The following is a 17,146-nucleotide window of genomic DNA, read 5'->3' as shown; positions in this document are numbered from 1 at the left end:
AACTGGAGCCAATATCATTAGATATTACTGTCAAAGGGGTTCACACCAAGATATTCGGTTTGAGAAACAAATGTGGTCAGTGTCAAGGGATTACCAAAGGGATTTACCAACTTAATTATAAGACTTTTTATGAAGCTTTATCATTCAGTAATTTATTGTTGTCAGTCAAAAGTTTCACATTTATCCAGTGAAGATTTTGTGAAAAGCTTTTTTCATGACACACCTAAGACCATAATATTCAGTTGTGTCTTAATGAAGAATAGGAACACCTGGAATGTTTAGATTACTCGTCAATGTATAGATTAATTGAAGTTAGACATTAACACCGTTGGATACTGATTCAATAGTCTTGAGATTAAAAATTCGCTCATGAGACTAAAATATCTGGGTTCAATTTCCGCGTGCAGGGTCGTGTATGCTCTCTGTTAAAGAGTCCCATACTAGGACTAAAAAGCAGTCCAGTGCTTTCATGTCTTCAATGGTGGTCTAACATTGATCAGTCCACGATTTCAACAAAATTTAAACATCCTCATAAGCCTACACAGATAATTCGAATCTCAATGAAATAATAATAGATAATCAATGTACAAACAAAAATAGTTGGAAAACATTGAAAATATTTATAGGTCAATTAGAAGTAATTTTTATAATCTAATAATCAACTAAGACTTTTATAGGACAAATTATCCTCAGAAATTATTGTCATTTATGATTAAATTTGTCAATACTAGTGGATATTTTGCAACAAATGAATCAGTAGAAATGATAGTTGTATAATTTAGGAAAAAAATGCATCACCTTAACCTACTTACATATTGTTTAGTTCCTTTATAGAAAAGGGCAAATAATTTGATATGGAGATTACTGTATAATAAACCGTTTTAATGATCCAAATTTGTTTGGATAATGAGGTCCTGTTAGAAAATTTCCATTTTGTAAGGTTAATTTTTGAATTCAAAACTTATTCCTGAAAAAAAATGTAGAAGAACCGTGAAGAGAATATTCAAGGTAACAATCTTCTAATCATATTTTTGATAAAGGTTATTAGCTGGATTAGAGACATGGGTGTCATATCAACTGACATGTATTATGTTACCTCAACTCAGTAGTCACTACCATAAAGCCACTGAGTTACTATGGTTACTAACTAATTTGAGGAGATTGATATATATATTACTGATTATCAAAGATTATATTCCATCTTATTATCTACATTCAAATCTGAAATCGATCTGAACCATGTTAGCAAATCAGTTACTTAAACAAATACCTTGATGTCATCTATATAGATGATGGTAGACAGTAGAATCAAGAATAGTGACTGTCTTTTATTTCAGACTATTCAAAAGGAAAAAAGAACTCTTGGATAAATGTATTAATTCTAAGTAATTATCGATTTAAATGACAAACTTTCTGGATTTTTTTTCTTCACTCCTAGATTTTGTTCTTTCACTAAGTGATCATTACAGTAAAGAGTGGTTACTATTTGGAAACCCAATGTTTAAAGTAATAAAAACTATTAATGTAACATATTAAGTAAATTTATAAACTAACTAAAATAAATGAAGATTATTTCTGGCAATGATTTCATTGTACAATGATAAATACACTTGAACAATTTCAAGAAATTATCTTGTTCATAATAACATACGGCATATATTCACGTACCGAATGATTTGTGTGGCGCATATAGGCCTCCTTGTTTATGTTCTGAAATAAATAAATAAAAAGTAAAATATATATAGAAAAGTGTTTAAGTTTATTTCACGCAATTTCTATGTTATTCTATGTAAATAATAATCAGCATGCAAAATTGAGTCAATCTATTTTCATTAATTAATAACATTTCAACCACCCACCCACTCCGACTCCACATTTTATTATCATCAAAATTCTCTGTATCCATCTATTCTAAATGCTACACTATAGATGATAATTAAATATACATTGAACATATATATATATGATCATATGAAATAAGCATTAATTGTAAAATGTCTCTCTATGGGAAAGAAAATTGTTATTTTCCTTCGGAAAATCATTTCCTGGTTAATTAAATAAACTATTTTTCTTCTCTTTTACAAATAACGGTATTTTGTTGAAAGTGAGACTTCTTTTTTGGTTAAATTTCAAGTGTTTTCCTATAACTAAAATGTTTTTATTCACAATGAATACTTTAGATTAATGGTCCTTCAACTTATAGAAATTATTTGAAAATATAAATCATTTCAATAATTGAATTCATGAGTCATTTGAAGCTAGACCATCAAGGGCAATCTGGAAGCATTAGACAAACGTTTCGTCCTAGTATGGGACTCCTCAGTAGTGCGCTTCTATGATCCCGCCCCATGAGATCCGAACCCAGGACCTACCAGTTTCGCGCTCGAGGGCTTAACCACTAGACCACTAGAGTTGGCCGGCATCGAATGGTTTTAATATCTAACTTCAACCAATCCACGAATTTGCGGCAATGACGAAACGGACGTCCAATGCTTCCAGGTTTTCCATGGTGGTCTAGCTTCAGCTGATTCATGATCGTAGCTATTAACTTGCTATAATATCCACAAAAACCCTTCTCTGATTATAAATCATTTTGCTAAGAAACAAAAACGTAAATCTAATTACTTATATTTGATATCTAATACTGATGCTGACACTTTAATACTTATACTTTGTTATAGGTGTAAAGTTATGAGAAGTTACGATCTAAAACAAAAAATTCTATCAAATGTGTCATCATTTCTAATAGTTTTCTATGGACTGTCACTTCTTGACATGAGTTAATATCTAATTACAAAACCTCCAAAGAATCGATTAAATAAATAATGAATTAATATTCATTAATTAATAACTTTAAAATGAAGTTTCAAACAGTTGTATTTAAATAAAGTGAATTGTTAATATTTTTAATGATAAAATAAAAGATCTCATAATAATATGGAATGATAATCTCAATTTGTCGACCCTAAAATACAAAGGTACATAGATACATATAATTAGTTTCCAATCCAATAAGCTAGTGATCTATTGCATAATACAATATTTGAATGTACTAATATCGATTATTGAGTATATACTGTTAAGTAATGAAAAATAAAAAAAAAACTGAGTTCATAAAACCTATCTAGTGATTTTACTAAACTTCTATTCCATGTTAATCAATGATGGAAACTCTTTTCTAATTGAATAAATATTGAATTATACTGAATATAATTATGAAATAATCCATATACAAGACAACGTTAAGCATACATCTAGGAAAATTAATATTTACGATAGATTTCATTGAAACACTTCAATAATAAGCTAATTAAAGTAGCAATAATAATAATCTAGAAATGTTAATGAAATGTGACATAGTTAATAAGTCACTTCAAAGTTAATTTTCTAAGTCAAACTAGTTAGTCACTTACAATGTGGGGGGGGAGTGGAAATGATTAAACTGTAGTTAAGATAAACATAATTATTTCTGGTCATTGTATATTGTTATCATTTCCGCTTATTAGTTTACATATTTTTAGTGTATAGATAAGTATATGAATAAATTGAATCATACTACTTATAATAGAATATGAAGTAGTTCAATGAAAAGGAAACCATATATATATATATAATAATAATAATAAGGTTTCTTACATTACCAAAAAACAGTAAAATTATTGAGTAGTTTTAATAATAAAACAAGTAGATACATTGTAAACTATTTTAAATAAATATGAATTATTAAGTTTCACTTGATGTACATTAGAAGGAAAGCTTTCTGTGGTATGTTTACAAATTTAAAGACAATTTAGCCTTAATTTGTGAAAATTATATTTGAATTAATGTCACTGATTCAAATTTAAATAGTTCCAACGTTTCGTCCAGTTAACTTATCTGGACTTCTTCAGGGTAACAATCAATCATTTTTGTAAAATAGGATAACATGAGTCAATTACATGGTAATCATGTGAAAAGTTCACGACGTCAATATAATTAACTAAAAAACTAATTGTATGTATGTATGTGTGTGTGGAAGTGTGTATGTATATGTAAGATTAAGTTATTAATTATTGATATTTGGTGTTAATACGTTTTATATTAAGGAGTAAATAAAAGTACAAGTTCAAGGTTGAAAAATTGTTACTGAATCATCGATGTGCATGTCAATTTGCAAATCATCAAATACATAATTGTATTGCATAAAAAAAACTCATGAATTTCAGTCAAAATAACGATGCATATGAAATAACACATGTTGAATAAATAAAGGTTCTAAATACCTTGTCAACAACCATTTACCAGATAGATTCATGTTATCTTATTTTACAAAAATCAATATCCAAATATGATTGGATTAACACAGTATAGTTATGATTGTTAAAAGTTATATATTTCTTTGATGTGTAGGGCCAGTGAAATGTCACTGAGCCCTAGCCAAATCATCTGGCAGTCGGATCACTGAATGTCGAACAGATCATCGCTCCCTGCCAAGGTCATGTACAACCAACGCGCATCAATTAATCGTATGCCATGGACTGGCCCATGCAGTAGTGGTCTTACTTTCGCTTGTATCTACCTTAACTAATATATTTCTGTAATAACGTCCTCTGTGTTGTACAGTCTTCGAAGCATCTATGGTACCTTGATACGTCAATGGGACAGTCCACGTAATGTGCTAACCACGAGGTGTGACTTCGACATTAGCTAGTTTGTCACACCATTCACGTCTAACTCGAGTAGGCCTCCAATCATTTCGACATAGATCATCTATGTTGGTGATCTACAGATGATTTTCATTTTGATTATTACCCTGAAGAAATTCAGACAAGTTAACTGAACGAAACGTTGGAATTATTTTAAATTTCAATCGATGAGATTAGTTCAAATATAATTTTCACATATAATGACTTCTCTATATTCGGCACTCAATTTCTGTCCAACTATTCGTTCTAATCATGACGAATATTTCTATAAACTTAGCATTGATTTTATGTTTTACAATCTTATACTTATCAGATGGATAAGAAGTACATTTGATATATCTATTAATACCAGAATGGGTTTTGTGGATATTATAGTTGAGATCATGAGTCGATATTCAAAGTTAACAGTTTTCAACTCAGAACTATTAGATCTAATCATGTTATATATCTTTGAATTATTAACAAGTTTTACATATTTAATGAATATTTCTCTTAATTAAGCTTGATAAATGGTAATGATGATGTAAAGAATAATAGTACAGGAAAGTAGATATTAAATATTATCTTATTGAGATCATGAACCGATTAATGTTAGGACACCACTGATAACCTGGGAGCACTGGACGGCCATTTCGTCCCATTGTGGGACTCCTCATCAGTGCGCATCCACGATCCTGCTCACGGGATCCGAACCCAGGGCCTTCAGTCTCACGCGCGAACGCTTAACCTACCGGACCACTGAACTGGCATCCAATGGTGTTAATGTCTAACCTTTCAGGTTTTCAATGGTGGTCTAACATCAATCGGTTCATGTTCTCAATCAAAAACTTAACAATCTCCACAACCCCTAAACAAATATTATCTTAGTTAAATTGAAGTTCTATGAAAGAAAGATGTTGCTTAATTGAATTCAACTGTTAACCTTGAAGTTATTCATTTACATTCAAAATAAAACAAGGAGAATGTTTATCAAGAATATTTTCATATAAAGTAAATATAATGGTGATGTCTAACCAATAGATCTGAAGTATTTTGTGGAGACAACTCCGCTTAGAGCCCCTCTTGGGCTACTGCCAGTCCCAAGCCCTGATAAAGAAGGAGGGTTGTGCATTGGGTTGGCGACCCCATCTAGTAGAAAACTAACTAGCTAAAAAAACGCTAACCAGAAAACAATAAACGCTCTTTAATAAACACAAATTGAAAGGCAGAATGACTAAACAGGAAAATTGATATTTCGTAGGTCATCTACCAGACACTAGAACTAAGACATTAGTATTATGCTTACGTATTCAAAATAAAATTATCATATGTTCGAACCGATTAAAAGCACAATAGAATTGCAGTTATTGATAAGAATGACTGACCTACTTAATTTTTTGGGATGTAATAAATGTACTCATGACAATTTGAAGGTCTGAATTAGCCGATTGAAACACGCATTACTTCATCTATTTATTGATAGAATTAGTACCTATTAATTTATTTTATGGCTCAAATCTACTAATTTTTTTAAATATTCCATCATATTACACTAGGTAATTTTACAAGGGGGTAAACATACATGACTTTTTTTACCACTGAATTTCATACACTCGGACTATAGCTCGTGGGACAACTCGAACACTCACCGATAATAACATAAACATCTCATTTGTTGAAAAAGTTAATGGCTATCTAGGCCTTGTAGCTCAGTGTATTATGCATCTAGCGTCTGATCAACAAGTACTGGATTCGAGTCTCAGTGAGAATGTCGATGCTGAGAAGCAGACATATTGAACCCTGTTGAGTTCAAATTAGGATGAAATGTGATTTATGTATTATGATACTAGTTATGATCCATCTATTTTAAATAAGTGTGTCTCGTTTTATAGTTTCTTTTACAAGATACATTTAATATTTCAATCCTTTCTAGTGATTATCAGTTAATATAATACAAATGTAATTGATTTAAGTACTTTTGGTTTTATTAGAGTATAAAGCAGATGTAATAGGCCACAAATTAAAGAAGACATTTTCGAGTAGATGTTTTATTTTCATAGCCATAATAAATGAAATAAATAATCAAGTAGCTTTGTGACAGTCCTATATGATCCAATCATAACTGATGAATTTCACTTAAACGACAGAAACGTTTAAGTTCAGGAAAGAAAAACGGCATTGGTATAAGAGGTTTTTGTATATTATTGACTGAGTTTAGAAATGTGACATATTAGATGACAATCATCAGTCTGGGAGTTAGACTTTAACCGCGAGAACTGAAGGCTCTGAGTTTGACTTACGATCTGACATGAATTTACGCTGCTCAGGAGTCCCGCATTATAACGAAATAGCACTAACATAAAATATTTGTTACTTGATTCCTGGTTTCCGAAAATTGTGTAATTAAAGTCAGTTCGTGTTGCAAACCACGAAAGAAAAAGTAACAAATGTATGAGTTTTTAGATAAATCTCATAAATTATAAACCATTCGATGTTCTAATAAACGTATTTACTGGTGAATGTTTTGAAGTACTAGTTCATTAGACAAAAAATAACAGTCTTTAAACCTATGAACTGTCATTGATTAGATAGTGAAACGAGTTAAAGTTTAAATTTATGGAAAACATGAATACAATTATTTTTATTGCGTCCAAAGAGTACGAAGATGTAAGTGATATCATTTGGACAGTAATTAAAAGTGGGAAGCATTTCAGAGTTATTTTATTCTAATCTGCAATCCGTCAGCAGTGTATATTCACAGTCACATCCTAGGACAAATTATTCTCCACAAATCACCCAACTGAAAGAAAATTCTATCGATTGTACCCTTATTCTTTTATTAATTAATTACTCTGTACAAAAACTAAAGGAAATGAAAACTATTTTCATAACTCAGCTTTGATAACTGAAGATAAACTACTAATTAAAGTCATCTGTGTTTCACCAATGTTTTTGTTTATGGCTTTAGTCAGAATTTACACCTTTCCTTTCATTTACGCCTTGATTTATGCATACAGGTAATTGCTAAGGACAGTGCACCAGAACCATACACATTAACGGGTACAGCTATTGTTGAAATAATGCTTGCTGATGAAAATGATGAAACTCCACAGATAAATGTTATGCTGTTACAACCAAATTCTCCTCATGATACTTCTCCGTCAAATCCCTATCCATTTCAGTCGAATAAAATTAAACAAAACTCAGATGGTGCGAAATTGTTACGTGAATTTACAACAACGATAAATGAGAATCCTCAACCGGAAACAGTGATTGCTTATGTTCAGGTATTTATTTTCATTACTATTATGTTGCGCTTATTTAAATAACATTTATGATCGATATTATCATTACTTTTTAAAAACTAATGAGTTTACTGATTAGTTATTTCGAAGGCAAAAAGTTGGATTAATAGACGTTATGATGATTAATAACTTATTATCATGAGTTCTACAAACCTTTGTCAGTATACCGAACGACTCTGAATATCAACGAACAAGGTTAGATTTAAAGACCCAGAAACTAGGTGAATATGATTCGATCACTTGATTACTTTACATGGTGTGTTTTCTTTTAGTTTACACACTATAATCATAGATTTATAATACAATGTCTAGTTTTTACCATATAATTCAGTATCCTTTCCAATCAGGATAGATTTATAATCGTGTTAGAATCACACAGTCATTTTAAACTCTAGAATACTTCTATATATTTGGCTGAGTTTTATTCTCTCTATTGAACCATTCAGCTTAGGAAATCAAAAATCATTCGTCTGGGCTATAAACCTTCACTTTCATGTTTTGTTTCCAATATGTTCAATGTTCAATATCTTGAGACTATTGTAATACTGTTTAAATTTTAAAGTATGTTACTGAATGTTGCTTTTGAATTTCTAGTCTGTTTCAGACTAGAATGTTTACTTGCTAATTAAAATGTAAAAGTATAAAGAAAGAATAATTAATGAATTTTATTTGTTAAGAGAGAATAATTTTGTTTTTGCTTTCAATTAATTATTATTAAATTTTGTACTGTGAAGTAGATAACTAATTGAAATTTTGATTCGAAATCGAATTCAAGAGAATGAATGATATTTGATGAACATAATATGATCAGAAGGGATTTTTGTGGATATTTTACTAATTTCAGTAGTTGATATTATGAATCAACTGAAGCTAGACCATCATAGAAAACCTGGAAGCACTGGAAGGCTGTTTAGTCTTATTGTGGTACTCTTCAGAGGTGCGCATTCACGATTCCGCCTTGCGAGATTCGAACCCAGGACCTATCAGTCTCGCACCCGGGCGCTTAACCACCAGACCACTAGAGCTGGCCGGTATCTAGCGGTGTTAATGTCTAACTTCAACTAATCCACGAAATTAAGCGACCTATCCACCGTTGTCTTCAGTGAGTTAATACCTCACAACAGACCCCACTGAACATCATTAGTCACTGCTTCTCATTAGAACCCCAGGATATACCTCTTGAAGCCAGTCACTGGTGAGAATATATTGATTAATATCAGGAATTTTTGTGGATTCTAAGTAATAGGTCACTAGGTTTATAATACAGTGAAATTGTAAATTTCATTGAATGTTTTTTTATAAATTAGTGTTACTTTGATTATCATCTTCCCATTAGTGATAGTCAAACCCTCTTGATCCTGAAAAAATATATACATAATGTTAAGTAGATTTTTGATAATGACATTATTTATTGTCATGAATAGTGGTGCCTATATTTTATTTTAATTTTTAGGTATTTGACCCGGATCATCATGGACAAGATCATATTCATTGTCGTCTGGGTCCGACAGACAACTTCACGTTACAGTATGATCCATCATCATCACCAACATCATTGTCATCAGTATCATCAACATTGACTTCAACAGGGAGCAATTCATTGTTATATCTTACAAAACGTAATCCTTTATATGAAAACTCATTACAACGATCACTAACAAATACTGTACAAAATAAACAAGATTATCGTTTAATAACTGGAACACGATTAACAGATCTATCATCTCCATATTCACGTTTAGATCGTGAAGTAACTCCAACACAAACAATCACTTTAACATGTACAGATAGTGTAGATAATTCTGCTTATGTAATAATTAATGTACACTTAGCTGATTTGAATGATAATTCACCAGAATTTGTAAATAATGGTCACTTTGTATTTCAAATACCTGAAAATCAAGAATTACCTGGTAATAAACCAATTTGGCTTGGACGTACAATTGCAGTGGATAATGACCAAGGTGTAAATTCTTTACTTACTTATCGTTTAGAAAATGATGAAAATATGGTAAATAGATACGAAAATAAGGAGTATGGTACTACTGATAATGACAATATCCCACAGATTACTCATAACATTAATAATATGTTTGAATTAAATCCACAAACAGGTGATTTATATGTTAAAATTGTATTTGATCGAGAAACAGCACCAAATGATGGAGTATATCGATTAAAGGTATTATGTATTGATAATGGTGAACCATCATTAACTGGAACAGCTCAAGTTGAAGTTTTTATTTTAGACGAAAACGACTGGCCTCCACAATTCACACGTGAAGTGTACACATTCAGCGTACCAGAGAATATGAGAATTCATGAAATAGTTGGTGAGGTTGAAGCTATAGATCGTGATGCAGATAGTAAAGGGAAAATAACTTATCAGTTGATTACACATTCATATCAACCGGTAAATGAAATATCTGACTGGGCATTACCATCATCGAACCAATATAATTCACGTAGATTACATTCACGTGCACCTGGAAATAAATTAATTGTAAATGATAGAATATCATTAACAGTAGAAAACACTGAGTCAAATAGTACTTCAAATAGTGAACTGACTAGAGATAAGCAGTTGAATAAAACAGGTAAACAGTCTCTTGAAATAATGGATCCAAGTACACAACAAAATGAATTAAAAAAGACAACTTTTTCAAACTTAACGAATGAACTGTCAAGAAATGACATAAGACCAGTTAAACAAATAAATTATTCACATTCTGATAAATCGCTAACTTTATTAAATTATTTTGCAGTTGATCGGTTAACTGGTAAAATACGTCTTATACGTGCATTGGATCGTGAATCGGTAGCATTTTTTACCATAGAAATTGTTGCCATTGATTCTGCTCCAGTTTCACCGATTATATCATTACGTCAGATAAATAGTATGATGTCTACATCAAAGTTGAATAATGGTAATAATAATTTCACATTAAAAAATGCATATAACACACCTGTACATAAATCGTTGTCATCTACTGCTACAGTTGTAATTGCTGTTACCGATATTAATGACAATCCTCCAGTATTTCGTCGACCAAATACATCAACTGCTATTCAGCTTAGTTTACATGAAACACTAGGCAGACAATTGCTTACAATGGAGGCAACTGATTCAGATGAAGGAGAAAATGCTCGAATCACTTATCAAATACGATCAGAAGTCCCACGACCACCTGGTGGCTCAGGAACTGGACATTTTGCTATTGACGAATCAAGTGGAATGTTATTCATAGCCAGGTATAGTAACGTTTATTGGCTTAGCCTATATTTGAGTTGATCTCAAGTCTTATTAAGTATAAATGATGTCTTGTAAAGATCTTAAAATATTTACTGGCCAACAGTCAATCATACAAGTGAACATGCTTATATTTGTAGCCAGTTTCTCAATTTAAACACAATGAAAACTAATGTTAATTTCAGAAATGTAAGAAAGTCTCTATAGAAGTGGGAAGTTAGCAAATTACAAAAGTTACAAACCTTATAATCACGTTAAACTTTACTGGTAAAAGTGATAAGATTCTATTAACTAAATTACGGATTATAAATTACAGCGTTTAGTTTTATGCACCGCCAACTCATTAATTGTTAACGTTAAATATTTAAAACATTAATTGATTTGCCGTTAGATATTAGGTAATTTTCAATGTTTGTTTTAGTAATATCTGTCAGGGATACTACTTTACTTTTAGTGCCGTAGTAGTTATTCTATGGGTTTAATAATTGTTCAAGTTATTGTTCATTAACATGGATTCAAATGTTATTCAAGAGAAAGACTTAGACACTGGACGATATTAACACTACCTTTGTTGATACGGTGTCAAATTGCTTAAATCATAAATTATTTCATGGTTTTTACTTGGTAACGAGATGAAGTTTGGAATAGAATAAACTCATTAATTTAGGGAATGTTCTTTGTTCCGAATTAGAAGTTAAGACAGTCTGTATCAGCTGACTGTTCCATATAAAGATACTGATAGCATCAGTATACCTTAATGCTCCAATTTAGCTAGTTTCAACAAGCAATCAAATTGGATAATTATATGAATGACTCAATAGTAGTTAAAATGAGAAGTGGTAAAAAACTGTTTAGATTTTTAAAAAAACTTCCCAAATAAAGAATACACTAGTTTAAACGACAACAACACTACATTTATAGAGTACATCACCATATAAAACTCGTTTATCGAACTAGTGAAGTACTAGATGGTACTAGAACTACAGTTTGGAGGTGAAAGAAAACTAACATTTAATAAAAATGATCAGACTGTCTTAATGTGATTTAGTGTTGAAGTCAGTTTCTTGAATACTGGTCACTCGTAGAAGTGAGTATTTGATATATGATTGATACAAACTGGCTGATGCTATTTAAAACACTTACTAACTCTGATAAATTTCGTTAATGCAATGAGAAGATGAAGGTTATCAGAGTTATGTGATCTATTTACGTAATACATTTCGAACAATCTGAACACATATACTTGTCAAGACATTTTACTTGAAAAATAAAAGGTCAACTAGACAAATTAATGGGTAAGCGGAATCATAAATAATAAAAATATACACAAAAACAATGTGAAAACTACGCTGAATAATAAGTCGGTATTACTAGGGTAGGTTAATTATAAGAACAATTTGTTTTTGAACATATGAATGGTGTTTCAGTTTTCTTATAGCCAAGGCTTCAATAAACCTTTGAAAGATTTTGTACAAAACTGCAAACGCTGACTTGATATCAACCTTATGACTGGTCCCAAACAAATGTTTCACAATGGAAGAAGATATTTATCTATCCCATGATCTTATTTGACTATTAGAATTCGTTTGTTTTCGTAGTCATTTAGGTATATGTTCAGCCACCTATACTTGCTGCTCACGATTGCTCCTCCCTATGTACCTGCCTCTGCACACACATGCTATTTAAATGTAGTAAATATTAAACTTTTTCCAGATGATGAGATCAGAAGTAATTAGTTTTATATTTTCAACTTGATCATTTTTATTCCAAAGACCTTTGAACAATACAACTACACATCGATTTGTCGTTGAAGCTTGTGACGGTGGAGCTGGTTCATCTAAACGCTGTACATTATCTCCAACTATACGTATAAACGTATTTGATGGTTTAAACGAACCAGTATCAAATTCAAATGGTGATCTACTTGTTTATCAAACTGGAACAGCAGCGAACAATGGTAATTTTCATCAAAATCATAGACAATCAGATTTATCATTTGATTTAGATGAATTAACTGTTGGCTCTGTTATGGCTGTACAAAATGGACGACGAAATGAAATTGTTGTTGTTTGTTTGGTTGTGATATTTAGTATATTGTTGATGGCAACAATTTTGTTGGTCATATGTTTAATACATAGACGTGGGTTAAGTGCACGTCAATGGATTGGTAATCGTTCTGAAAATCTAACATCAGATAAACAGGATTGTAAAAAAGATCACAATATTATTAATAAAACGGTTAATAATCGATCGAATATTGACCTATGGATGGAAAACCGTAAGTTGATATTCATTATTATTTCCAAGTAATTTTACTGGTAACATTATTGTTTTTTTTAATACAAAATGTAATGCTATCGTTATTTCAGTTTGGTAGTACATTCAACGTAACTAATCGTGGTGAACGAGATTTGTTGGATGTGAAAAGTTATCTGTAGGAATCTAATTTCCAACTATATCTTTCATTAAATACTCAATCAATTGTTACTCTTTTAGTGCAAAATCACTTTCATAGTTAATGTGTTATAAATATAGCAAATGATTTTAAACGTGGATCATATTGAGATAGACTTTATTCCTTTCTAATGTAGTGTTTATGAGACTATAACAAAAGAACTCTCAAGTTACATCATTTAGGTGGTGTTGAGGAAGAAAAGAGAAATACTCAATGATAATTTAGATATGCTATGTGGTCAGGAGTAATCTAATGAAAACCTGGATCTTAGTTTCGTGTTACTTAGCACTAATCGTCAATGGGCTCCTGTAAACATCGAGAAACTGATGCTCCGATGTCGAGTCACTTAGACTGTTGACCACATGGCAGCCTGATCGATAGAAATTAATCGGGACCTGAAGGACTAAATAAACGTGATAATAGCCACTATTCAGTGATCAACCAACTACAACTTGGATATGTTAACACCCAAAATATTACTGATTTTCACGAAAATGTCTTGAAAAAAGGTTGACATCTACTTGGTAAAATTGGTTAAATAATAATATTTTGAATCTAGATTTTGACTAAGAAACGTTTTCGATAACAATATTTCCATGTACGGGTCGGTAGAATCCAAGAAAATACCATATTACATTCTATTCATACTGGGACGAAACTTGTTACCGGAAGATACTTCAACTCACGAACATTATATCAACTGTTTCATTGAAACAATAACTCAAAACTTAATTCGACTTTGCATGGTGTAACTTAATTATAAGAGATAGATGGTGGTTAGCAGTAGAATCCAGGAGGCGGGTTTCGTCCTATTTAGGATTCGTCTGCTGGATGTAACGGTAACCCAGAGTTGATGTTCACACTGGGAATCGAACTTAACATTAAATTTAACGAAAATGTGTAGAAAATGTAACTTTAAACGTTACTATTACTTTAATCTCTTCTAATTAATACTTATAATATCAAATTATTCAAGTGAAATAGCATACTTGTTAGAATACGCTGTACAAACATTAAAAGAAAATGAACTAGAAATCTGAAACTTCTACACTGTATACATTGTTTTTCAAATCCTGTTGATGAAGACTTGACATTTGAATGGAATTCGCACACGCTATATATATATATATATATATATATATATATATATATATATATATATATATATATATATATATATATACTATTGCTACGATGCAACTTAACATGGAAATTATTGTTTAGAAATATCAATGTTCAATCCATTTACTTTAAGCATATAATATTAGTATTTTCACAGCTGACTATATTATCAAAACAACCATCATTGTAAACTGACATACTATTTTGTTAGAGTTGAGGTATAATTTCTTCAAAATCAAATTAATCCAAATCCAGATATGTTTTAGAATGTTACGTAAATAAACAACAAGTGTAGCATTGGCATAAAATATTAGAACCCTTTTAATAGTAAGTAGTAGGGGAAAAAATGATTGTTATTATTTCATCATAAATCTCTTCTATGAATAAGATACATATTCATTCATTTACTATAATGTGAATTAATCAACTTGTAGAAAACAAAATATCAATATAGAGTTATGAAGAAAATTAACAAAAATTTAGGAAAGCTAGTAGTTTGAATTTACCGCTTATTACAAATGAACAGGTTTATCTTTCGTTTCAAAATACATCAAATGTTTCGAAAAATCAAACAAGTTCCCATTCATTTATGTTTAATGTAAGATTACTTACTTATGTCCGTTACCCCCAATAGAGTACGGACCGCCGAAAAGCATTCTTCGTCTCACTCTGTCCTCCGCCTTCCTTTCCAGTTCTATTCAATTGTCGTTTTTTCTTCTTATGTCTATCTCCGTTTCTCGGCGTAATGTGTTCTTCTTTGGTCTTGAGGACCCTATGTGAGGGCTTGCCTTGTGATACAGTTGGGTGCTATCCTCGGTGTGTGTCCTATCCACTTCCAGCGATTGTTCCTGATTTCTTCCTCCACTGGGATCTGGTTTGTTCTCCCCTATAGTGGGCTGTTGCTGATAGTGTATGGTCAACGGATCTGAAGTATTTTGCGTAGACCACTGTTAATAAACACTTGTATCTTATAGATGATGGTTTTCGTATTTCTCCAAGTTTCCGCCCTATACAGTAGAACTATCTTGACACTTGTATTAAAAATTCTGATCTTGGTGTTGGTTGAAAGTTGCCTTGAGTTCCAGATGTTCTTCATTTGTAAATATGCTGCTCCTGCTTTGCCGATCCGCGCCTTTACATCTGCATCAGATCCACCGTGTTCATCAATGATGCTGCTCAGATATGTAAAGGTTTTTAGATTTTCAAAAGCTTCTCCGTCAAATGTGATTTGATTGGTGCATGTTTTGTTGTATCGTAGAATCTTGCTTTTCTCCTTCTGTATGTTGAGACGCACAGCTGCTGAGACTGCTGCTAAACTGGTCGTCTTCTGTATTTGTTGTTGCGTGTGCGATAGAAGAGCCAGATCATCCGAGAAATCTAGGTTGTCCAGCTGCATTCTAGCTGTCCATTTAATGTAAGATACACGCACTGAAATTTCAAACTGAATTAGAGTTAAAGTTTATCTGTTGTTTACAACAGTAACTAACGTCATGATGATATACATCAATGTCTAATATTTTTCATTTTACAACAAGGTGATTTTCGTATTCCTAGAAATTAATCTCAGTCAAATAAATTATATTGATATAGTTCAAAACTTACAACTTCTCAGCACTATGGAGATTCAAAATAATTTGAATTTCTGTGTGCAAAATAACAAGCAATTGCTGTGAATTAATTTAATTGAAATAATGGATAAGTATTTCCCATTACATACCAGTTTCGCTTACAGTGTCAGTCATTTATTCAATCATATTGAGCTGATTTAAATATGTATTACCCAAAGTTACTAGATCATATCAATATAATGTAATAAAATTACTATGATGATGAAATAGCAATAACAGTGGGAAAGATTGAATATCCAGAATATTGTTCAAGAAGTCTAGACAAAAATATATGTGTGAAAGAATACTGGACTGAAAATTAAGATCCATAATAAGATAATAAATAAATATATCTGTTTCACTTTTTCTGATTCTTATATATCACCCTACATCTTAAACTGCCGATATGGATTATCATCTAGACCTTAATTGCATAGTCTGCATCTACAATAGAGCTCAGACTAACAGTTAAAGACTTCATAAACTGTTGCGTCTACAGTTTTCACTAGATTTCTCATAAACAAACATTATGATGATCAACATGATACGGTTCCGAAAAATAAATGTTGTGAAATAACATTTGATAACACTGAAAATGTTCAATGGAAAGTCTACCAATAGACGTATGTTAGAAACTAGGTAATAGATTAATAGAACTATTTTTCAGCTCATTTTGATATAAATTGATTTTCATTCTTTCACACAGTCGGATCAATCGAATAAATTCAAAGAGGTTTTATGTT

General features: G+C 31.3%; 1 protein-coding gene across 2 annotated transcripts in view; it reads left to right on the top strand.

The window, feature by feature from the left end:
- Positions 1 to 17,146, top strand: part of MS3_00004947 (uncharacterized protein) — an 89,800-nt gene that overhangs the window by 50,524 nt on the left and 22,130 nt on the right. The window contains exons 2-5 of one of the 2 annotated variants that reach the window (XM_051212940.1): positions 7,682 to 7,951; positions 9,423 to 11,221; positions 12,992 to 13,176; positions 13,225 to 13,497. In XM_051212940.1, coding sequence (XP_051068867.1) covers positions 7,682 to 7,951; positions 9,423 to 11,221; positions 12,992 to 13,176; positions 13,225 to 13,497 — 2,527 coding nt within the window. Of the gene's footprint in view, positions 1 to 7,681; positions 7,952 to 9,422; positions 11,222 to 12,991; positions 13,498 to 17,146 lie in introns of both variants that reach the window. The other variant, XM_012940180.3, reaches the window with a different exon arrangement.

The sequence above is a fragment of the Schistosoma haematobium genome, chromosome 3, assembly GCF_000699445.3.
Source record: "Schistosoma haematobium chromosome 3, whole genome shotgun sequence".
Taxonomy (NCBI): Eukaryota; Metazoa; Platyhelminthes; class Trematoda; order Strigeidida; family Schistosomatidae; genus Schistosoma; species Schistosoma haematobium.
This window is presented reverse-complemented; position numbering and strand designations above follow the sequence as displayed.